Source organism: Rhinoraja longicauda, chromosome 2 (assembly GCF_053455715.1).
Source record: "Rhinoraja longicauda isolate Sanriku21f chromosome 2, sRhiLon1.1, whole genome shotgun sequence".
Lineage (NCBI taxonomy): Eukaryota > Metazoa > Chordata > Chondrichthyes > Rajiformes > Arhynchobatidae > Rhinoraja > Rhinoraja longicauda.
This window is the reverse complement of record NC_135954.1, coordinates 114,518,054-114,542,741: the sequence shown is the minus strand read 5'-3', so window position 1 is coordinate 114,542,741 and position 24,688 is coordinate 114,518,054. Positions and strand designations below refer to the sequence as shown.

The 24,688-nt window shown below is 46.0% G+C and overlaps 1 protein-coding gene across 2 annotated transcripts in view; it reads right to left on the bottom strand.

Moving 5' to 3' along the window:
* mindy4 (MINDY lysine 48 deubiquitinase 4) overlaps positions 1-24,688 on the bottom strand; it is a 163,955-nt gene that overhangs the window by 21,487 nt on the left and 117,780 nt on the right. Inside the window, exons 14-15 of one of the 2 annotated variants that reach the window (XM_078426293.1) lie at positions 15,952-16,015; positions 2,908-3,069 (exon numbers count right to left, since the gene is read on the bottom strand). In XM_078426293.1, the coding sequence (XP_078282419.1) occupies positions 2,908-3,069; positions 15,952-16,015 (226 nt within the window). The remainder of the gene's footprint in view (positions 1-2,907; positions 3,070-15,951; positions 16,016-24,688) is intronic. The other variant, XM_078426303.1, reaches the window with a different exon arrangement.

Sequence of the window (24,688 nt, the reverse complement as noted above, 5' to 3'; positions counted from 1 at the left end):
CGAGGTTAATTCTCGGGATGGCTGGACTGTCATATGTTGAAAGACTGGAGTGACTGGGCTTGGAAACACTGGAATTTAGAAGGATGAGAGGGGATCTTATTGAAACATATAAGATTATTAAGGGATTGAACAAGCTCGAGACAGGAAACATGTTCCCGATGTTGGGGGAATGAAGAACCAGGGGCCACAGTTTAAGAATAAGGGGTAGGCCATTTAGAACTGAGATGAGGAAAAACTTTTTCACCCAGAGAGTTGTGAATCTGTGGAATTCCCTGCCTCAGAAGGCAGTGGAGGCCAATTCTCTGGATGCTTTCGAGAGAGTTAGTTAAAGCTCTTAAAGATAGTGGAGTCAAGGGATATGGGGAGAAGGCAGGAACGGGGTACTGATTGTGGATGATCAGCCATGATCACAGTGAATTGTGGATGATCACGGTGCTGGCTCAAAGGGCCGAATGGCCTACTCCTGCACCTATTGTCTATTGTCTAAAAACCTTTCTGCACTTAAGACATTGCCTCCCTGCAGATGAACAAATTCTTTGATGTGAACATTACCAATGATCTGTCGTGGACCAACCACATTGACATGACAAGTCAAGAAGCCACACCAACGCCTAGAGTCATAGAGTTATAGTGTGGAAACAGGTCCTTCGGCCCAACTTGCCCACACCGGCCAACAATGTCCCGGCTACAATAGTCCCACTTGCCTGCGCTTGGTCCATATCCCTCCAAACCTGTCCTATCCATGTACCTGTCCTGACTGTTTCTTAAACGATGGGATAGTCCCAGCCTCAACTACCTCGTCTGGCAGGTTTCAGACACCCACCACGCTGTGTGTGAAAAAGTTACCCCTCGGATTCCTATTAAACCTTTTCCCCTTCACCTTGAACCTATGTCCTCTGATCCTCGATTCCCCTACCCTGGGCAAGAGACTCTGTGCATATACCCAATCTATTCCTCTCATGATTTTGTACACCTCTATAAGATCACCCCTCTTCCCAGAGACCCAGCCTACTCAACCTCTCCTTATAGCTCACACCCTCGTCCTGGCAGCATCCTCTTTTCTGAACCTTTTCAAGCTTGTCAACATCTTTCTTGTAACATGGTGCCCAGAACTGAACACAATATTCTAAATGCGGTCTCACCAACGTCTTACACAACTGCAACATAACCTCCCAACTTCTATACTCAGTACTCTGACTGATGAAGGCCAATGTGCCAAAAGCCTTTTTGACCATCTTATCTACCTGCAACTCGACCTTCAAGGAACATTGCACCTGCACTCCTAGATCCCTCTGCTCTACAACACTCCCCAGAGGCCTACCATTCACTGTAAAGGTCCTGCCCTTGTTAGACTTCCCAAAATGCAACACCTTACACTTCTCTGTATTAAATTCCATCAACCATTCCTCCGCCCACCTGGCCAATAGATCCAGATCCTTTTGCAATCTTTCACAACGTCTGCAAAACCACTCACTTTTGTATCATCAGTAAACTCTACTCCCTGAGGAGACCGAGGAAATTCAGCATGTCTCCAGTGCCTCTTACAAACTATTACAGGTGCACCATAGAAAAAAAAATACTGTCGGGTTGCATCTCAGCTAGGTTTGGGAACAGCTCTGCCCAAGACCGTAAGAAAATGCAGAGAGTTGTGGATGTAGCCCAGTCCATTACACAGACCAGACTCCCCTCCATTGACTCCATCTACATCTCACTCTGCCTCGGAAAAGTAGCCAACATAGTCAAAGACTTCTCTCATCCCTCATCTCATTCCTTCTTCGCTCTGCTCCTGCTCAGCAGAAGGTACAGAAGCTTGAAAGTGTGCACCACCAGACTCAGGAATAGCTTAGAAACATAGAAAATAGGTGCAGGAGGAGGCCATATGGCCCTTCGAGCCAGCACCGCCATTCATTGTGATCGTGGCTGATCATCTACAATCAGTAACCCGTGCCTGCCTTCTCCCCATATCCCTTGATTCCGCTAGCCCCGAGAGCTCTATCTAACTCTCTTTTAAATTCATCCAGTGAATTGGCCTCCACTCCAATTCTGTGGTAGAGAATTCCACAAATTCACAACTCTCTGGTTAGAGCTTCTTCTCTTCTGTTATCAGACTTCTGAACGGTCCTTCCATATGTTAAGGTACTGTCCGATAACTGTGGATGGTGGACTTTGTCTCTGGAACTGGTGCGCTACAATGCTGTGAACTATATTCTGCACTGTATCTTCCCCATTGCTCCATCTATTCTACCCCACTTTGAGCTGATTGTACGGTAGATCTGATGTATGGTATGACTGATGCACGGTATATTTGATCTCTTCTCTGTGGGTTGTGTGGAGAAGCTTGAGATCCTGAGAGCGATGCCGTCTGGAGCTATGCTCCTGGTAGGGTCACCCATGGCGGTAAGGTCGAGGGGGAGGTCCCTGACAAAGAGCAATCCAACCAAGACCTCAACGGTGGAACAGGCGGAGGGAGGATGATGGGTGACTTTAGTGGAGCGTCACAACGGCTGGGAAGGCGGATGAAGGCTGCAGCAGAAACGGGTCTCCGGTCATCTTGGACTCCATGCCACTGGATCCTGACCCAGATCTGTCAAGGACCGTGTGGTGGCTGTCTGTGCACCAGTCTCCCCACGTTACACAAAGTCACGCACAGGCGTCCGACCCTCTGGAGAGGACAATCATACTCGCTTCGGGTGTCCGCCGATGATGATGAATCTGATCAGTTTGGATAGCATGCAAAATTATGCTTTGCACCGTATCTCGGTACATGTGACAACAATAAAACTTAACGAAACATGAATCTAAAAAACCCAACATTAATTGAAATAACCACACCTAGATCCTTGTCACAGTCTTTATTCCAGCACAATACTTGCTATATCTGGCACGCCAGTGGCCGTAAGCACATACCTTGCAGATGCTGTAGTGCTCAAATAGGGAGAGCAGTCCAATGTCACTGCGCCCCGAAATTCCTTTGAGGACTGTGATATTGCCGTTGCCAGAATCCAGCTCAACAACATCGTTGAAAACATTGGATACAGCTTTACCAGTTAACAACAGGTTCACAAGTTCCTGAGGGCGAAGCCAAATACATTTCTTATTTCCAGTTTACTGTAACACAGTGGAAGTACTCCATTTTGTGAGGTCAGGTTTACTTTCATTTAGTTTAGAGATACAGTGTGGAAACAGGCCCTTCAGCCCACCGAGTCCGCGCCAACCAACGATCCCCATACATTAGCACTATCCTGCACGCCAGGGACAATTTATAATCTTTACTGAAGCCAATGAATCTACAAACCTGCACGCCTTTGGAGTGTGGGAGGAAACTGGAGCACTCATAGAGAAAATCCACGCGGTCACGGGGAGAACGTACAAACCCTGTACAGACAGCACCCGTAGTCAGGATTGAACCCGGGTCTCTGGCGCTGTGAGGCAGCGGCAGCCCTGTTGTTGGCCAAGAGTTCAAAATACCACTCCAGGGAGCACAGCTTATTATCTAGCCTGCACCATTAGACCTGTTGACTTGTCAATGAATTATTAAACGAGGGCTGTCTAGCTGCTCAGTTAGTTGTACAGTGGCACAGCTGGTAGAGCTTCTCAACATGAGACTTGGGTTTAATTTCGATCTTGGGTGTGGGGTTTGTCCATTCTGCCTGTGTCCCGTGTGGGTTTCCTCTGGGTGCTCCGGTTTCCTCTCACGTCCCAATGACGTGCGGGTTTTTAGGTTAATTGGCTTCTGTAAAAAGAAATTATCCCTAGTGTGCAGGGAGTGGGTGAGAAAGTGGGATAACATAGAACTAGTGTGAACGGGGGATCGATGGTCGGCATGAACTCGGTGGGACAGATGGGCTGTTTCCGTGCTCTGTCTCTAAACTGAACCAAACAAAGGACAAGAAGGGTGATCCAGCCAGCGCACATCTCTCAACAAACACTACTAAAAATCAGATAACTGTTCATTCAAGTCAGTGCCATTTGCAAGTTGGCAGTAGCATTTGGCAAAATTACAACTGAGAATTCAAATCAAACGTTTCTCAATTATACGAGTCCTTGCATTCACCTGGGAGAACAGGTTTCGAACCACGTCCGAGAGTGAGCACTTATGGCAGCAGTGCCTTTAATGTAGGAAAATAACTGCAGATGCTGGTACAAATCAAAGGGATTTATTCACAAAATGCTGGAGTAACTCAGCAGGTCAGGCAGCATCTCAGGAGAGAAGGAGTGGGTGATGTTTCGGGTCGAGATCCGAAACGTCACCCATTCCTTCTCTCCTGTGATGCTGCCTGACCTGCTGAGTTACTCCAGCATTTTGTGAATACCTTTGCAGTGCTTTTAATGGTGCCCTCAATACTACACTGTACAGCCTGCCAAGATCTTTCTGCTCAAGTCTGTGAGTCTGATACTTGAAGCCATAATCTTCCCACTATGCTACTCTTCGGTGTACAACTTATCCACAAACTATTCCCAGGAGTGCTGAGGATCCAGTCCAAACACAGTTTCCGCAGCTCCAGGGATGGCAGGTGAGTCAAACTGAATATAAGATGAAAGCCCAGAGAGCACGGAGCTTCCATCAAACATCCGGCAAAAATCTGCTCGACACCAGTAAGCTTGGCAAATATTCAGAAAAACATCCAACCAAAACCATCCAGTAACCAGTACACAGCTGTCCTCCTGGTTTCTAGAGGTTTAATTAAGTGGACGGATTAATTCAAATAGCATCATAAGATTAGTCAAGGTCACTTTTCTTAAAAACCTGGACTGCCACAAAAGGCTGTGGAGGCCAGGTCAATGGTATTTTTAAGGCAGAGATAGATTCTTCATTAGTACGGGTGTCAAGGGTTATGGGGAGAAGGCAGGAGAATGGGGTTAAGATGGAGGGATAGATCAGCCATGATTGTTATAGTCATAGAGTGATACAGTGTGGAAACAGGCCCTTCGGCCCAACTTGCCCACACCGGCCAACAATGTCCCAGCTACACTAGTCCCACTTGCCTGCGCTAGGTCCATATCCCTTCAAACCTGTCCTATCCATGTACTTGTCTGACTGTTTCTTAAACAATGGGATAGTCCCAGCCTCAACTACCTCCTCTGGCAGCTTGTTCCTTACACCCACCACCCTTGTGTGAAAATGTTACCCCTCGGATTCCTATTAAATCTTTTCCCCTTCACCTTGAACCTATGTCCTCTGGTCCTCGATTCCTTGCTCTGTGCATCTACCCGATCTATTCCTCTCATGATTTTGTAGACCTCGATAAGATCTCCCCTCATCCTCCTGCGCTCCATGGAATAGAGAACTAACCTACTCAACCTCTCCCTATAGCTCACACCCTTTAGTCCTGGAAACATCCTCGTAAATCGATTGAATGGCGGAGTTGACTTGATAGGCCGAATGGCCTAATTTGCTCCTATTACTTATGACAAAGAGGCAATTGTGCAGCAGAGTAACGCAGCTGGTCGAGCTTAGAAACAAGGAACTGCAGATGCTGGTTTACAAAAAAAGGTCACAAAGCGCCAGAGTACATCAGCGAGACAGGCAGCATCTCTGGAATAACTCAGTAGGTCAGGATGCTGCCTGGCCAGTTGAGTTACTCCAGCACTTTGTGCCTTCAGCTGGCAGAGCTGCTGCCCCACAGATCCAGGTTGGATCCTGACCTCGGGATCCATGTCTATGTGTGGAGTTTGCAGGTTTGTCCTGTGACTGCGTGTGTTTGTTCTGGGTGCCCTGGTTTCCTCCCATGTCCCAAAGACGGGCATTTTTGTAGCTCATTTAGTCCCCATAAATTCCCTCTAGTGGGATAACATAGAACTAGTGTGAACGTATGATCAATGGTCAGTGTGCTCTCAGTGAGCCGAATGGACTGTTTCCAGGCCGTGTCTTTCACTCAATCAATTAATACAGGGCAACCATGGGAAAATAATCTCTTTAAAAATCAGAACATTAATATTTAACGTAGCAAAAAAAGACAGAAAGTTCCGGAGTCAGCGGGTCAGACAGCATCTCAGCATCTCTGGAGACATGAAAAGATGATGTTTTGGGATGGACCTTTCTTCAGATTCATCAGAAACAAGTGTTCTGAACTTAAAGAAAGGTAACTTTGAGGGTATGAGACGTGAATTGTCCAAGATAGACTGGCAATTTATACTTAAAGGGTTGACGGTGGACATGCAATGGAAGGCATTTAAAGATTGCATGGATGAACTACAACAATTGTTCATCCCAGTTTGGCAAAAGAACAAACCAGGAAAGGTAGTGCATCCGTGGCTAACAAGGGAAATCAAGGATAGTATTAAAACAAAAGATGAAGCATATAAATTAGCCAGAAAAAGTATCATACCAGAGGACTGGGAGAAATTCAGAGTCCAGCAGAGGAGGACAAAGGGCTTAATTAGGAAAGGGAAAATAGATTATGAAAGAAAACTGGCAGAGAACATAAAAACTGACTGCAAAAGCTTTTATAGATATGTGAAGAGAAAAAGACTAGTTAAGACAAATGTAGGTCCCTTACAGTCGGAAACAGGTGAATTAATCATAGGGAACAAGGAGATGGCAGACCAATTGAACAACTACTTTGGTTCTGTCTTCACTAAGGAAGACATAAACAATCTGCCGGAAATAGCAGGGGACCGGGGGTCTAAAAAGATGGAGGAACTGAGGGTAATCCAGGTTAGTCGGGAAGTGGTGTTAGGTAAATTAAATGGATTAAAGGCCGATAAATCCCCAGGACCAGATAGGCTGCATCCCAGAGTGCTTAAGGAAGTAGCCTCAGAAATAGTGGATGCATTAGTGATAATTTTTCAAAACTCTTTAGATTCTGGAGTAGTTCCTGAGGAGTGGAGGGTAGCTAAAGTAACCCCACTTTTTAAAAAGGGAGGGAGAGAGAAAACGGGGAATTATAGACCAGTTAGCCTAACATCGGTAGTGGGGAAAATGCTAGAGTCAGTTATTAAAGATGTGATAGCATCACATTTGGAAAGTGGTGAAATCATCGGACAAAGTCAGCATGGATTTATGAAAGGCAAATCATGCCTGACGAATCTTATAGAATTTTTCGAGGATGTAACTAGTAGAGTGGATAAGGGAGAACCAGTCGATGTGTTATATCTGGACTTTCAGAAGGCCTTCGACAAGGTCCCACATAGGAGATTGGGGTACAAACTTAAAGCACACGGTATTGGGAGTTCAGTGTTGAGGTTGATAGAGAATTGGTTGGCGGACAGGAAGCAAAGAATAGGAATAAACGGGTCCTTTTCGGAATGGCAGGCAGTGACTAGTGGGGTACCGCAAGGCTCAGTGCTGGGACCCCAGTTATTTACAATATATATTAATGATTTGGACGAGGGAATTGAATGCAACATCTCTAAGTTTGCGGATGACACGAAGCTGGGTGGCAGTGTTAGCTGCGAGGAGGATGCTCGGAGGCTGCAGAGTGACTTGGATAGATTAGGAGAGTGGGCAAATGCATGGCAGATGCAATATAATGTGGATAAATGTGAGGTTATCCACTTTGGCAGCAAGAACAGGAAAGCAGAGTATTACCTGAATAGTGGCCAATTAGGAAAAGGGGAGATGCAACGTGACCCGGGTGTCATGGTGCACCAGTCATTGGAAGCAAGCGTGCAGGTGCAGCAGGCAGTGAAGAAAGCGAATGGTATGTTAGCATTCATAGCAAGAGGATTTGAGTATTGGAGCAGGGAGGTTCTGCTGCAGTTGTACAGGGCCCTGGTGAGACCGCACCTGGAGTATTGTGTACAGTTTTGTTCTCCTAATCTGAGAAAAGACATTCTAGCCTTAGAGGGAGTACAGAGAAGGTTCACCAGATTGATCCCTGGGATGGCAGGACTTTCATATGAAGAAAGACTGGATAGACTAGGCTTATACTCGCTGGAATTTAGAAGACTGAGGGGGGATCTTATTGAAACATATAAAATTCTTAAGGGGTTGGAGAGGCTAGATGCGGGAAGATTGTTCCCGATGTTGGGGAAGTCCAGAACCAGGGGTCACAGCTTAAGGATAAGGGGGAAGTCTTTTAGGACCGAGATGAGAAAAAAATTCTTCACACAGAGTGGTGAGTCTGTGGGCCAGTTCATTGGCTATATTTAAGAGGGAGTTAGATGTGGCCCTTGTGGCTAAAGGGATCAGGGGGTATGGAGAGAAGGCAGGTACAGGTTACTGAGCTGGATGATCAGCCATGATCATATTGAATGGCGGTGCGGGCTCGAAGGGCCGAATGGCCTACTCCTGCACCTATTTTCTATGTTTCTATGTTTCATAGGTATCTTGTAGCATCCTTTTCAACATCTGGTTGTCTGAATTCAGTTAAATCGCACATCATACCACAAATCACCTCAGTTTTCTGGGTGAAAGCAAGTTATATGCAGCCAGCTTGTTCACACAGTTAGAAAGTTGAGCTTTCAAATCCCACTCAAAGACACAAGCATAAGCACTAATGTATGTTTGACTGCACTGGGCCTGTATTCGGTAGAGTTTAATGGATGAGGGGGGAACCTCATTGAAACTTACCAAATAGTGACAGGTCTGGATAGAGTGGATGCGGAGAGGATGTTTCCACAAGTGGGAGAGTCCGGAACCAGAGGGCACAGCCTCAGAATAAAAGAACATACCTTTAGAAAGGAGGTGAGGAGGAATTTCTTACGTCAGAGGGTGGTGAATCTGTGGAATTCAATACCAGACGGCTGTGGAGACCAAGTTATTGGGTATTTTCAAAGCAGAGAATGACAGGTTCTTGATTTGCGCAGGTGTCAAGGGTTAGGAGGAGAAGGCAGGAGAATGGGGTTGAGAGGGAAAGATAGATCAGCCATGATTGAATGGCCCAATAGTCTACTCCTGCTCTTCTGACTTATGAACTTCATTCACATGCAAACCCAAAACTTTAACCGTGCTGCTTTCACCACAGTTGCCACCTGACCTGGTCGGTATTTCCAACTTTAATGATGAAGTGGCCCGTTAGATTTTCAGATGACTTTTTAAAGAGCCTTCGGAGCGAGGGTCGAAGCGAGGGTCAGAGCGAGGGTCAGAGCGAGGATCAGAGCGAGGGCCTGCTGGTGCATGGCGGCCAGTGTGGAACGCAGGGCACGGAAGGAGATCTGTTGAGAGAAGTGGGTGGATTGACCCGAAACGTCACCTATCCACGTCCTCCAGGGGTGCTGCCTGACCTGCTAAGTTACTCCAGCACATTGTGTCTTTTTTTGTTGTTGTAAATCAGCATCTGCAGTTCCTGGTTTCTTCTCCCAAACACCCATTGATTGAAAGGTCCCGACCTAAAACATTACCCATCCACGTTCACCACAGATGCTGCCTGGCCCATTGAGTTACTCCAGCACTTTGTGCTCTTTTTAATGAACGGTCGGCCTACTCAGAGGATGGCACGGCAGACAAATAGGCAGGAAGGACGATGGAGAAATGGCAGAGGAAGGGTTGGGTCACTGATCAGTTGTCATAAAACGGCAGAACAGATTAAAAGAGTGACAGAGCACAGTGCTCTCCTATAAATGCACTCCAGCTAATGTGCTGCCCAATATTTATCTGTTAATAAACATTACCAAAATAGATGTTTAGGTAATTAATACACTGTTATTTGTGCAGTGCTATTTTGCACAAATGGGGGTCAGGTAAAATGTATTCCATTACATTGCTAATGTTCTGGAAATAGCAGGTAGCCATTCTGCACCACGAGTCTCTCCAAATGAGGTCATGGAATATTGGTGTTTAGTTTAGAGGTGCAGTGTGGTCCACCGAGTCCGTGCTATCCACCATCACCCGTACACTAGTTCTATCCTAGACATTTGGGACAATTTACAGAAGCCAATTAATCTACAAACCTGCACGTCTTTGGAATGTGGGAGGAAACCAGAGCACCCAGAGGAAATCCATGTGGTCACAGGGAGACCATACAGACATGACCCGTTGTCTCCATTGGGCCCTGGTTTCTGGCGCTGCAAGGCAGCACTCTACCGCTGCACCACTGAGGCCTAACTCCATGCAATTGTCTTTTGACACAATCCCTTACCATCTTTGGTTATTAAAAATCCATCAAAGCACGACTGGCATTTGCAATTGAATGGGCTACGTTTGCCATCTGCAGAAAAGGTTCCAAATGTCTGTCAACTTTTGAATGTGAACATGCTGACAAACTTCATTGGTGATATACCTTCATTGGAGTATAAGAAAATAACTGCAGATGCTGGTACAAATCGAAGGTATTTATTCACAAACTGAAGAAGGGTCTCGACCCGAAAAGTCGCCCATTCCTTCTCTCCCGAGATGCTGCCTGTCCTGCTGAGTTACTCCAGCATTTAGTGAATAAATGCCTTCATTGGAGAGTCATAGAGCAATATTCCAAATTTCACTGAGATTTCCTTTATTGCAGAATCATACAGCATGGGACCAAGCTTTGAGATTTACTATGCCTCACCAACTAGAGAGCGAAGCATCAGCTACCTCTGGAGACACTCGGACCATCTTTAATCGCTCTTTACCTTGCACTAAAAGTTATTCCCTTTATCTTCTATCTGTACATTGTGGATGACTCGATTGTAATGATGTATAGTATTTCCGCTGACTGCATAGCAAGCAATAAAAGCTTGTCACTGGATCTCATGACAATGAAATAAACTAAACTATGTTTTTTAAAAAGATAGAAAATAACTGTGTCCAATGTGACACTGAGTGCATGGAGGGATTAAGATATTATGGGATATTACGATGGAGGGATTGAATTGTTCGTCTAATTGAAGGCTTATGCACAACCATGCGTGTTATGCCAATTGTTAAATCTCCTTTCACACAAAACGTACACACAATATCTGGCTCTACAAGGTAATCTAAAGATAAGGAAAAGGGTTTTCTATTAATGTATTAAAGTAGGAGTTTCAGATGGTGTATTGTACACCGATCAGACAAAACATTATGACCTGATGAGCCAAAACATTATGACCACCTGCCTGATATGCTGTTGGTCCTCCGTGTGCAGCCCCATACGCAGCAGGGTGCGATGCACTGTGTATTGTGACACATTCCTCCCGTGACCACCATTAACATTTTCTGTCACTTGTGCCACAGTAGACCTTCTGTCGGTTCGGACCAGACGGGATAGCCTTCGTTGCCCTCGCACATCGATGAGCCTTGGGCGCCCAACACCCTGTCTGTCGCCGGTTTGTGGTTTGTCCCTCCTCGGACCACTGTCGGTAGGTACTCACCACTGCTGACCGGGAGCACCCCACAAGCCTTGCCGTTTCAGAGATGATCTGACCCAGTCGTCTAGCCATAACAATTTGGCCCTTGTCAAAGTCGCTCGGGTCTTTACTCCTGCCCATTTCTCCTGCATCTAACACATCAACTTCAAGAACTGACTGTTCACTTGCTGCCTAATATATCCCACCCCTTGACAGGTGCCATTGTAACAAGATAATCAATGTTATTCACGTTTCCTGTCAGTGGTCATAATGTTTTGGCCTATGGGTGTATATAAACACAATATCTATTACTAGATGTTCCCTGCACATTGTACTGGCGGTACACCTTACTGATAGATCCCTTACTTTTAATTCTAAAACACATCAATCCAAAGAATTAAAGCAGCGAAGTGCATGTGGAAAAGAGTGGCTGAGTAAACAAGTGGGAATACACGTGTGATGTAGAAAGGGATGATAAGTTGGGCTGGAAAACGACATATATAGGACCAAAAAATCGACTAAACCCCTGAATAATATATACCCTCTTCTGCTTTAAACGCAAAAGTCAGCTTTACAGTATTTCACATGCTAAATGACAAAGAATGCAGTACATTCTGTCCAACTATCCTGCTTAGCATTTATATACATTACAAGCCACCTTTCTTTTAAAAAAATCTTACTACTTATATAGCCTGCCCTTAATACCATTTTCCTCAACAAATTAAAAATAATAATTTAGTTTAGTTTCGTTTAGAATACAGCACAAAAACGGGCCCTTTGGCCTACCGAGTCCACGCCAAACTGCGGTTCACACACAATTATAGTTATATAATTATAATTATACCAATTATATCATTTTATAATTATACCAAGCCAATTAATCTACAAACCTCTACGTCTTTGGAGTGTGGGAGGAAACCGGAACACCTGGAGAAAACCCACGCAGGTCACGGGGAGAACATACAAACCCCATACAGACAAGAACCTGTAGTCAAGATGGAACACAGGTCTCTGACACTGTGAGGCAGCAACTCTAACCCTGTGCCACCATGCCGCTCTAGTTCTGAGGAGCAAGTTTCAGGTTCTCGTCAATCTCGGGACATAGACACCTTGGTGACATCAGGTGCAGGCAGACTAGATTAGCTCAAATAGGCATCATGTTCAGCATAGACATTGTGGGCTGGACAGCCTGTTCCCAAACTGTACTGTTCTACTGTGAAAGCAAGGAACTGCTAAATACTAAAGATAGGGTGGTAAAGAAGAAGTACAGTATGCTTGCCTTCGTCGGTTGGGGCATCGAGCAAGCCATTTTGCAGCTGCATACAACTTTGGTTCTGCCCCATTTGGACTAGTGTGCAGTCTCCACACTACAGGCAGCAAGTGGAGGCTTTGGGGAGAATGCAGAAGAGGTTTACCAGGATGCTATCTGTATGAGAGATTAATAATCTATACGGAGAGCTTGACAGACTTGGATTGTTTTCTCTGGAAAATCGGAGGCTGAGCAGTGGTCGAATCAGTTTGTAAATTTATCAAGGTAGATAATCAGAGCTTTTTTCCCCCCAGGGTAGACATGTCAAATAGTAGAGGGCGCAGCTTTAAAGTGAGAGTGGAGAGGTTCAAGATTCGACATGGCAAGTTGTTTTTAAACAGAAAGTGGTGGGTGCTTGGAATGCGCTGCCAAGGGTGATGGCAGAAGCAGACACAATAGCATCATTTAAGGGACGTTTAGACAGACATGAACAGCCAGAGGATTGAAGGATGTAAACCAAGTGCAGATAGATGTACAGTTTAAATTGGAATCATTATCAGAACAGACATCGTGGGCAGAAGGGCTTGTTCCTGTGCTGTTTTGTGTAAGAATATTAGTGAACTAGTTTAGAGATACAGCGCGGAAACATGCCCTTCGGCCCACCGGGTCCGCGCCGACCAGCGATCCCCGCACACTAACACTATCCTACACCCACTAGGGACAATTTTCACATTTACCAAGCCAATTAACCTACAAACCTGCACATCTTTGGAGTGTGGGAGGAAACCGAAGATCTCGGAGAAAACCCACGCAGGTCACGGGGAGAACGTACAAACTTCATGCAGACAGCACCCATAGTCGGGATGGAACCCGGGTCTCCGGCGCTGCATTCACTGTAAGGCAGCAACTCTACCACAGTGCCACCATGACTGCCCACCAGAAGAGATTTTACAATAACCCATGAATTTCAAGGTCAAATTAATATTTACGATATTAGATTCATTTCATTGCTGTGCTGTGATTCAAACCTGCACTTTTGGTTCAATAATCCAGACCTACGATGGCACAGTGCCACAACGGTAGAGTTGCTGCCTTACATGGGCCTGATGGGCACTTGCCCGGGGGCCCACGAGCATAGGGGCCCCATGCTGATCTGTGTTTGTTAAGTGACTTGCAATAAATAAATACTACTTTAAAAATGTAGGTTCAATAAGTGCTTTTTTCGCAACATTTTCGGTCACTAAGTGCTTATCACAGCGATCTGTAAGTGCTTTTTGCAACAATGTAGCACCCTAAGTCCATCGCTAAGTGCTTTTCGGTAAGTGCTTTTCGCCGGCACGGTGGGGCTGGTAGGGAAAGGGGGGTGAGGGAGAGTAACGGTAGGGGGCCCCAGTACACTGCTTTGCCCGGGGGCCCATAATGCTGTAAAAACGGCCCTGGTGCTGACTGTACGGAGTTTGCACGTTCTCCCCGTGATCTGCGTGGGTTTTCTCCGGATGCTCCGGTTTCCTCCCGTACTCCAAAGAAGTACAGGTGTGTAGGTGAATTGGCTTGGTACAAGTGTAAATTGTCCCGAGTGTGTGTTGGATAGTGTAAGTATGTATTGATCGCTGGTCGGTGCAGACTCGGTGGGCCGAAGGGCCTGTTTCCGCACTGTATCTCTAAACTAAACTAAAAAGAATATAAGCAAGAAAAACAAAATTTAAATAATCAAGTATATACCTTGCATCAAATGAACTGATAATAAGTTTGTTTATTTTTTCCAGAGGAAATCCCTGGGTAAGGAGCAGGTGTTACTAAGTGAAAATCAATGTTGTGCCACTGGTGAGTCTTTTGAGATTAGATGCCTGTTTCATGGAACAAGTACACTGACTGGTCCCACTTGATGATTTTGTGTATTTGGAACAGAAGTTAAAGTGATGGTAGATTTAATAACTGGATGAGAACAATGACATTTGCGACCAGACATTTAGTGTGCTCGAAAAATACAAATAAAGGTCCTATATTAGAGACACAAGGTACTGTCCTATGGAGAGACAAGGAACTGCAGATGCTGGAATCTTGATCAGAACACAATGTGCTGGAGGAACTCAGTGGGTCAGGCAGCATCTGTGGAGGGAAATGGACAACGGTGTTTCGGATCGGGATTCTTCTTCAGACTGAGTGTGATCGGGGTGGGGGAGGGACCGGAGAGTAAAGGAAACCCTGACAAGTGATGGGTGGATACAGGTGAGGGGGGTTTGATTGGCAAATGGGTGGAGTGAGTCACACATCAAGAGGTGAAATGGAGGCAAAAGCGTATCAAGAGTCAAGAGTGTTTAATTGTCATATGTACCAACAATGGAATAATTAAAAACTTACTTGCAGCAGCATAACAGACCTGGATAGAGAGAATGTGGAGAGGATGTTTCCACTAGTGGGAGAGTCCAGGACCAGAGGCCATAGCCTCAGAATAATAGTACGTAACTTTAGAAAGTAGATGGGGAGAAATCTTCAGTCAGAGTGTGGTGAATCTGTGGAATCCATAGCTACAGACAGCAGTGGAGGCCAAGTCAAAGGATATTTTTAAGGTGGAGATCGACAGATTCTCGATTAGTGCGAGTGACAGGGTTATAGAGTCATAGAGTCACAGAGTGATACACAGTGTGGAAACAGGCCCTTCGGCCCAAGTTGCCCACCCTGGCCAACATGTCCCAGCTACACTAGTCCATATCCATATCATTGGTCCATATCCCTCCAAACTTGTCCTATCCAGGTACCTGTCGAACTGTTTCTTAAACGTTGGGATAGTCCCAGCCTCAACTACTTCCTCTGGCAGCAAGGGAGAACATGCAAACTCCACACAGACAGCGCCCGACGTCAGGATGACTGGAGCCGGGTTTAGTCCTGAACTCAATGTACCTCTATGTTAGATCTGTGAGAATTTGTAGGGCTGCTTTAGGTCATGGAGTCATAGTCTTACAGCGTGGAAGCAGGCCCTTCGGTCCAACTAGCCCACACCGACCAAAATGCCCCATCTACACTAATCCCACCTGCCTGCTTTTGGCCCATATCCCTCTAAACCTGTCCTATCATGTACCTGTCTAACTGTTTCTTAAATGTTGCAATAGTACCTGCCTCATCTACCTCCTCTGGCAGCTCGTTCCATACACCCATCCACCCTTTGTTTAAATAGTTACATCTCAGGTTCCTATTAAATCTTTCCCCCCCTCACTGGAAACCTATGTCCTCTGCTTCTCGAATCCCCTATTCTGGGCAAGAGACTGTGTATTTATCCGATCTATTCCTCAGATGATTTTGTGCACAAAATATAAGATAGCAGATCCACGCTGGGACTAGCACCTGAACAGTCACCCGGCTTCGGTACCATCTTTGGCTACCCTGACGTGGTTCCAAACATCCTACTCAGTTCCTTGATGTTAAGCAAGAGTTTTAAACTTAAAACTAATTGCATTTTACGTATTTCTAAGTCAACAAGCCCTGCGGTACATCATGGGTGAAGAAGTGGTACCAACCTGTGTACAGTAGCCGTGCGCTCCGATCAGCGTACTGGTGGGAACATCAAAGTCGCATTTTATTCTGCAAATAATTTAAAAAATGTTAACACTTTAAAAAATTGCTTTAGAATTTCTGAAGCCCCGATGACTGTGTCCGCTGGTGTACGAACGCGACAAAGCAATAGGGAGATCGTTTCGTTGAACACCTTCGCTCAGTCTGCCTTGGCCTACGCAATCTCCCGGTTGCCAAATATTTTAACTCCCCTTCCTATTCCCATACTGACCTTTCATTCCTGGGCCTCGTCCACTGTCAGAGTGAGGGCAAACGCAATTTGTAGAAACAGTGCCTCATATTTTGCTTGGGCAGTGGTGATATTGATTTCTCTAACCAAGTTTTCCCTCTCTCTGTCCCTCCCTCCCTCACCCCACCCTAGTTCTACTAGTTTCACTGTCCTCCTGATTAATTTTACTGTTTGCATGTCACCTTCCCCTAAGTCAACAAGGAATCATTGCACATTTCCTTGATCAGCATCTACTTTGATCTGTCCTTTTCACATCTTATATGCTTTTTGCACCCTTCTAGTTTCCCTCTCCCCTGACTCTGAAGAAGGGCCTGGTCCCAAAACGTCACCCAATCCTTCTCCCCAGAGCTGCTGCCTGTCCCGCTGAGTTATTCCAGCATATGTATCTATGGTCGCTGCAAACCAGCATCCGCAGTTCCTTCCAAAAGCTTTAGTTTAGTTTAATATAGCTTAGTTTATTATTGTTACATACACCGATCAACCAAAACATTATGACCTGATATGGTCATTATAACAAAACAGCCTGATATGCTGTTGGTCCTCCGTGTGCAGCCCCATACGCAGCACGGTGCGATGCACTATGTATTGTGACACATTCCTCCCGTGACCACCATAAAAAAATTCTGTGACTTGTGTCTGTCAGATCGGAGCAGACGGGATAGCCCTCGTTGCCCTCGCGCATCGATGTGCCTTGGGCGCCCAACACCCTGTCTGTCGCCGGTTTGTGGTTTGTCCCTCCTCGGACCACTGTCGGTAGGTACTCACCACTGCTGACCGGGAGCACCCCACAAGCCTTGCCGTTTCAGAGATGCTCTGACCCAGTCGTCTGGCCATAACAATTTGGCCCTTGTCAAAGTCGCTCAGGTCTTTACTCCTGCCCATTTCTCCTGCATCCACCACATCAACTTCAAGAACTGGCTGTTCACTTGCTGCCTAATATATCCCACCCCTTGACAGGTGCCATTGTAACAAGATAATCAATGTTATTCACTTTGCCTATCAGTGGTCATAATGTTTTGGCTAATCGGTGTATAGCGAGGTCCAGTGAAAAGGTTTTGTTTGGGTGCTATCCAGTCAAAGGCTATACATGATCACAACAAGCTGTCCACAATGCAGATAATGGGTACAACTTTCAGCGCAAGATGTAAAGGCCGATTAAACATAGTTCAAAGGTCTCCAATGAGTTTGATGGAAGGTCAGGACTGCACTCCAGCTGATGAGAGGACCTTTCAGTTGCCTGATAACAGCTGGGCAGCTCAGGCACCAGGGAGTTCTTTTTCATATACACTGATCAATCAGTCTAAAGAAAGTTCTCGACCTGAAATGTCACCCCTTCTCTCCAGAGATGCTGCCTGTCCCGCTGAGTTACTCCAGCATTTTGTGTTGACCCTCGATTTAAACCAGCATCTGCAGTTCTTTCCTACTGATTCTGGATGATCAGCCATGATCATATTGAATGGCGGTGCAGGCTCAAAGGGCTGAATGGCCTACTTCTGCACCTATTCTCTATGTTTCTATCGCAATGAATAGCACATGACAGTGGAACCTAAAGGGAGCCTCAGTTATCGAGTGCATGGGGACATCTGTAAAAATAGAAACCTGCCCTCAAATCTGACTTCTGCATCATATTTGTCGAGGCCAACCTGCACAATAGCTGGAAGCTGATTTCTATATTTGCTCCTGGGATATGGACTGCCCCAAATCCTGAGGTACAACTAAACAATAGTGTTATCAACATAACAGCTGTTGTGAAACAAACATCAGCATTCTTACATTTAATGCAAAATAAATGAAAAACTGTATTTCAGATGGCCCTTTCTGAAAGAGAACTAGGGAGTTCCCTTCCCAGCGCATTATTCAAAATGTTACAAAAACAACCCGCCTATTTGTGAAAACAAAATGGAGCCAGGGAGGATTTGCGATCAGCAGTTATGACAATAACTGAAATCAGGGTCAGATCTGTGAAAGCTGAACTCCAAATAACCTCACTGCAATATTGCACTAATTCCAGAACATGTTAGTCATTTACTGTCCGTGGCAAACACACTTTCAAGATACTGGCGACTTGCTTTACGTTGAATGCCTGGACCACTATTCCATCGTGCCATATCTTAGACTGAAGTGTAGGAAGAAACTGCAGATGCTGGTTTATATGGAAGATAGAAACACATAGTGCTGGAGTAACTCCGCGGTTACTCAGCATCTCTGGAGAAAAGGAATAGATGACGTTTCAGGTCAGAGCCCTTCTTCAGACTGAAGGAGCCGTTGAGTTACTCCAGCATTTTATGTCTTTCTAAGACTAGGGTTGCCAACTTTCCCACTCCAAAATAAGGGACAAAAGGTGATGTCACCGCCCCGCGCCCCACATGACCTCACCCAGCCAGCGGCCACTCGCTCCCGCTCCACCAATGGCAGCCGCCCGGGCCGGGAGGCGGGCTGCTACGCAACCTCCGTTAGGCAGCACCCAGGCCTCCGGGCCTACAGTGTCAGGGCCTAGAGTGTCCGGGCCTACAGCGCCCCGCGGGCCTAATACGGGACAAAGGCGGTCCCATAAGCGACAAACCAATTTAGCCCAATATACGGGATGTCGTGGCTAATACAAGACAGTTGGCAACCCTAAGACTGAAGTGATCGCAGTTGATGGTTGCACCTGAAGCTCTCATTGAGCCTGGTTCTCTCGCAGATGAAGTACAGCAGAGCATGCAATCTGATCAGTGTTTGGTATGGACCATGGAAATGAACCAAGAAGTGAGTAGTGTGTTGAGGGCCAACTGACAGCATGTTAGTCGACGAATCACAGAATTGCAATGACATGGGTGGTCATTATTTTTCCCACATTGTGTAGTTTAGTTTTAGTCCAGAAATACGGTGTGGATATAGGCCCTTCTGCCCACCGAGTCCACGACGGCCACTAGTTCTATCCGGCACACGAGGGACAATTTACAGAGGCCAATTAACCGACAAACCCACAGAATGTGATCGGAAACCGGAACACCAAGAGAAAACCCACGTGGTCAGAGGGAGAACGCAGGAACTCCGTACAGGCAGCACCGGTAGTCAGGATCTAACCCAGGTGTCTGGAGCTGTAAGGCAGCAATTCTACCACTGTGCCACTGCGTCGCCCCTAACTATTTCTTAAGATTACAATGGGGAACTCTGCATTGGTGAAGTGGCTAATGGTGATTGTAATGGAAGAAACCTGTCAGTCCAATGCCTCAACTATATTCTCTCCTCCCTGCAAATCATTCTTTCATGCATTTATCCTTTTTTTTTAAAGCAACTGATTGATCTGTTTCCCCTGCAAGTAGTAAACCAGATCCTAACTACTCTTGCATAAAATCATCCCAACCTTGTATCCTTTGCCCACAATTATAGTCTGGTCCCCCTTTGTCTTTGAACCATTCACTGATGGTAACATCTATTTGCTCTCTATTTACCCCGACTAAACTAGTCAGGATTTTGTATGTAGAAACAATGAACTGCAGATACTGGTTTATTACTCAAAGATATACTCAAAATACCAAAGTAACTTAGCGGGTCAGGCAGCATCTCTGGAGATTTTGGTCAGGAACCCTTCTTCAGAAACATCACCTATCCTTTTTCTCTAGCAGTGATGCCTGACCCACTGAGTTACTCCAGTACTTTGTGTCTATCGTTGATTTTGTATGTGTGTTTCAAATCTTTGCCCAACTTTCTTTGCACCAAAATGGACAATTCCAGCTTCTCCATTCTAACCTTGCAGCTGAAATCACTCATCCCTGGAACCACTCCGAGTAGGGTTGCCAACTTCCTCACTCAAAATTACGGGACAAGGTGACATCACTGCTCTGTGCCCCACGTGACCTCACCCAACCAGCGGCATGTGCTCCCGCTCCACCAAAGGCAGCCGCCCGTGCCGGGAGACGGGTTGCTAAGCAACCGCCGTCAGGCGGCGCCCGGGCCTCCACTGTCCAGTGTAGGAAAAAAACTGCTGTTGCTGGTTAAAATCGAAGGTAGACACACAATGCTGGAGTAACTCAGCGGGTCATGTAACATCTCGGGAGAGAAGGAATTGGGTGACGTTTCGGATTGAGACCCTTCTTCAGACAACTCTTCAGGGTCTCAACCTGAAACGTCACCCATTCCTTCTCTCCCGAGATGCTGCATGACCCGCTGAGTTACTCCAGCATTGTGTGTCTACCTACACAGTCTGGGACTGCTGCAGCCCCCAGGCTACAGTGACCGGGCCGACAATTTTGGGCTATAGCCGTCCGAGCCTAATACGGGACAAGGGCGGTCCCGTACGGGATAAACCAATTTAGCCCAAAACACGGGATGTCCCGGCTAATACGGGACAGTTGGCAACCCTAACTCCGAGAGACATTTTCTGCATCCTCCTGGCCCTTATCTTCCCAAACTGTGGTGACCAGAACTGGACACAATGGTTCCGTTTTGGCTATATCAATATTTTGCATATGTACAAATGACCACTCTGCTTCAAGAGTCAAGAGCGTTTAATTGTTATATATACCAAAATGGAACAATGAAATCCTAACTTGCAGCAGCACAACAGGTCTGTAAGCACAATACTCAAAAGCTAAAACAATTAAAAAAACGAAATAAACGTTCAATAAAAAAACAATATTAATGTAAAACAAAACTATAGCCCAAATTATGGTCCCTAGTACAACCAAGACAGTTCGTAGCACAGTTTAGTTGGTTTTATCCCTTTTTGCACATTCTCCCTCTAATTATGAATCTCAGAACCCATTATGTTTCACTAAAAAAAGTGCCATTTTCATGCAGGTGGTACAGGTGCTCCCCGACTTACGATGCTTCGACTTGTGATATTTTGACCCATAGCGAGCCGCAGCTCACTTCCGGCTTCGTGATCAAGTGTATTACATGCATTTCGAAATATGCAAGTTCCGCATGATAGGCTGCTCTGGAAGGTTAGATCGCATGGGATCCAAGGAGAGATAGCTGAATGGACAGCAACTTAGCTCCATGGAAGGAAGCAGAGGGTGGCAGGTTGCTTCTCGGACTGGAGGCCTGTGACCAGTGGTGTGCCTCAGGGTTCGGTGTTGGGCCCATTGCTGTTTGTCATCTACATCAATGATTTGGATGAGAGCAGACAGGATAAGATTAGTAAGTTTGCTGGTGATACAAAAGTGGGTGGTATTGCAGATATTGAAGATGGTTGTGAAATATTGCAGCAGGATCTGGATCGATTGGCCAGGTGGGCTGAGGAATGGTTGATGGAATTTAATAGAGATATGTGAGGTGTTGCATTTTGGGACGTCTAACATGGGCAGGACCTACACAGTGAATGGTAGGCTTCTGGGGAGTGTTGTAGAGCAGAGGGATCTAGGAGTACAAGTGCTCTTGAAGGTCGAGTCACAGGAAGATAAGGTGGTCAAAAAGGCTTTTGGCACATTGGCCATCAGTCAGAGTATTGAGTATAGAAGTTGGGAGTTCATGTTACAGTTGTATAACACATTTAGAATATTGTGTTCAGTTCTGGGCACCATGTTATAGGAAAGATATTGTCAAGCTTGAAAGGGTTCAGAAAAGATTTACGAGGATGTTGCCAGGACTAGAGAGTGTGAACTATAGGAAGAGGTTGAGTAGGCCAGGTCTCTATTCCTTGGAGCGCCGGAGGTTGAGGGGTGATCTAAGAGAGGTGTATAAAATCATGACAGGAACAGATCAGGTAGATGCACAGAGTCTCTTGCCCAGAGTAGGGGAATCGAAGACCAGAGGACATAGGTTCAAGGTGAAGGGGAAAAGATTTAATAGGAACCTGAGGGGTAACTTTTTCACACAAAGGGTGGTGGGTGTATGGAACAAGCTGCCAGATGAGGTAGTTGAGGCTGGGACTATCCAAACGTTTAAGAAACTGTTGGACAGGGACATGGATAGGACAGATTTGGAGAGATATGGACCAAGCGCAGGCAGGTGGGACTAGTGTAGCTGGGACATGTTGGTGGTGTGGGCAAGTTGGGCCGAAGGGCCTGTTTCCACACTGTATCACTCCATGACTGTATGGCTTATGACAAGGTGGCGCAGCAGTAGAGTTGCTGCCTTACAGCGCTTACGTCGGAGACCTGGGTTCGATCCCGACCATGGGCGCTGTCTGTACGGAGTTTGTACGTTCTCCCCGTGACCACGTGGGTTTTCGCTGAGATCTTCGGTTTCCTCCCACACCCCAAAGATGTACAGATATGTAGGTTAATTGGCTTGGGAAATGTAAAATTCTCCCTAGTGTGTAGGATAGTGTTAGTGTGTGGGGATCGTTGGTTGGTACGGACCCGGTGAGCCGAAGGGCCTGGTTCCGTGCTGTATCGCTAAAAACATTTTTTTTTACATCCAAGAGTCTGATAACAGGGGGAAGAAGCTGTTCCTGAATCTGGTGGTACGTGCTATCAAGCACACACAACTATATCCACGGTTCCTGCATCTCTTTTTAGAATTGTATCGCTCTCTCAGATTTGTCCTGCTAATGTGTATCTTTTCACCGTTATAGGTCCTGGAGTCATAGAGTAATATATCATGGAACCAACCTTTGGCCCAGCTCATCCATGCCGACCAAGATGCCCATCTCAGCCAGTTACAATTGCCTGTGTTTAACCCATGTGCCTGCCTCAACCACTTTCTGGTGGTGGCGTGTTAAATTTCATCTTCTGTGTGAACATTCAGCCAATTATATCTCCTCACACTTTGAGTCACCTGTAAATGTGGGCATTTTTACCCTGTCCACATATGCCCAAGTCATTAATGCACAATACATTAATGCACCATACATGGATAGGACAGGTTTAGAGGGATATGGGCCAAATGCAGGGAGGTGGGACTAGTATAAATGGGACATATTGGCCGGTGTGGGCAAATTGGGCCGAAGGGAAAGTTTCCTTGCCGTAAGATTCTATGAATCAATAATAATATATCAGCACTCCGAGCACTGATTCTCATACCACTGCTAACTAACCTCCAGTCTGAAATAAAAACATTTACTGCTGCTTCTTGCTTTTAGCTTATAGCCATTTTCTTATTCCTTTAAGTTCATGGGGCTTAATTCTGCGAACCCGCATTTTGTATGGAGCTTTATCAAGTTCCATCTGGAAATCTACACAGGCAGTATTTATAATGTTCCATTCATTAATAAAACATTTGTAAAGTCGATCAAAACAATCTAACCAGTTTAAAGAAATGGATCTGTTCTGGTCTTCATTATCTACTTAAACCAGCTCCATTTGCCAATTCCTGTTTACTCCGATTAGACTCGGTGATTGTTATCTTTTGATTTACGATCTGCAGATCTGAGAACTCGTGAGGTCGGCTCCGTCTCCATCTCAAAGTGTTTGGAAAAATCTATCGATGGAGATGGACATATCGAGAAAGCAAACATTGTCCAGACAACACATGTCAAGTCGTTTCATAGAACAGAACAGCACAGGAACAGGCTCTTCGGCCCGCAATGTCTGTGCAGAAAATGATGTGATCTGTGTCCATTCATTCCCCTCCATACGATACGGTTGAACTTTATTTATCCCAGGAGGAAAATTGATCTGCCAACAGTCATAAAACACAAAATACGTGAAATTAATGTGACAAGTGGAAAGGATTGGGGATGTGCAAAGTTTGGGAAGGGGGGTGAGGGGAGTCAGTCTACCCTACGACAGAAGAGGGAGGAGATGTCCAGTTTGATAGCCACAGGGAACAAATATCTCCTGTGGCGTTCTGTGCTGCATCTTGGTGGAACCAGTCAGTTACTGAAGGTGCTCCTCAGGTTGACCAGTGTGGAGGGGGTGAGCTGTATTGTCCAGGATGCTCCACAGTTTCAGGAGCATCCTCCCCTCCAAGACCACCTCCCATGAATCCACCTCCGCCCCCAGGACGGAGCCAACCTTCCTGATGAGTTTGTTAATCCTGTTGGCGTTTGCGGCCTTCGCCCTGCTGCCCCAGCACACGACAGTGAAGAAGGTGGCACTGGCCACCACCGATTGGTAGACCATCTGCAGCATCTTACTGCAGACGTTGAAGGAGCGGAGCCTTCTCAAAAAGTACAGCCGGCTCTATCCCTTCTTGTACAGGGCCTCACCATTTCTGGAACAGTCCAGTTTACTGTCCAGATACACTCCAAGGTATTTGTACTCCGTGGTAAACTGTACATCCACACCATTGATGGAGACAGGGGTGTTCCACTCCTCCTAAAGTCCACCATTAACCCCTTTGTCTTGTTGGTGTTGAGCTGCAGGAGATTCAGCCCACACCACTCAACAAAATCAGTGACTACACCTCTGTATTCAGCTTTCCTCCCCTCACTGATGCAGCCCACAATTGTACTCATCTGAGAACTTCTGTAGGTGGCAGTAGTCCGAGTTATATCTATCTGAAGGTGTAGATGGTGAACAGGAAGGGAGAGAGTACCCTCCCCTGTGGGGCCTCTGTGTTGCTCTCCACCATGTCCAAGA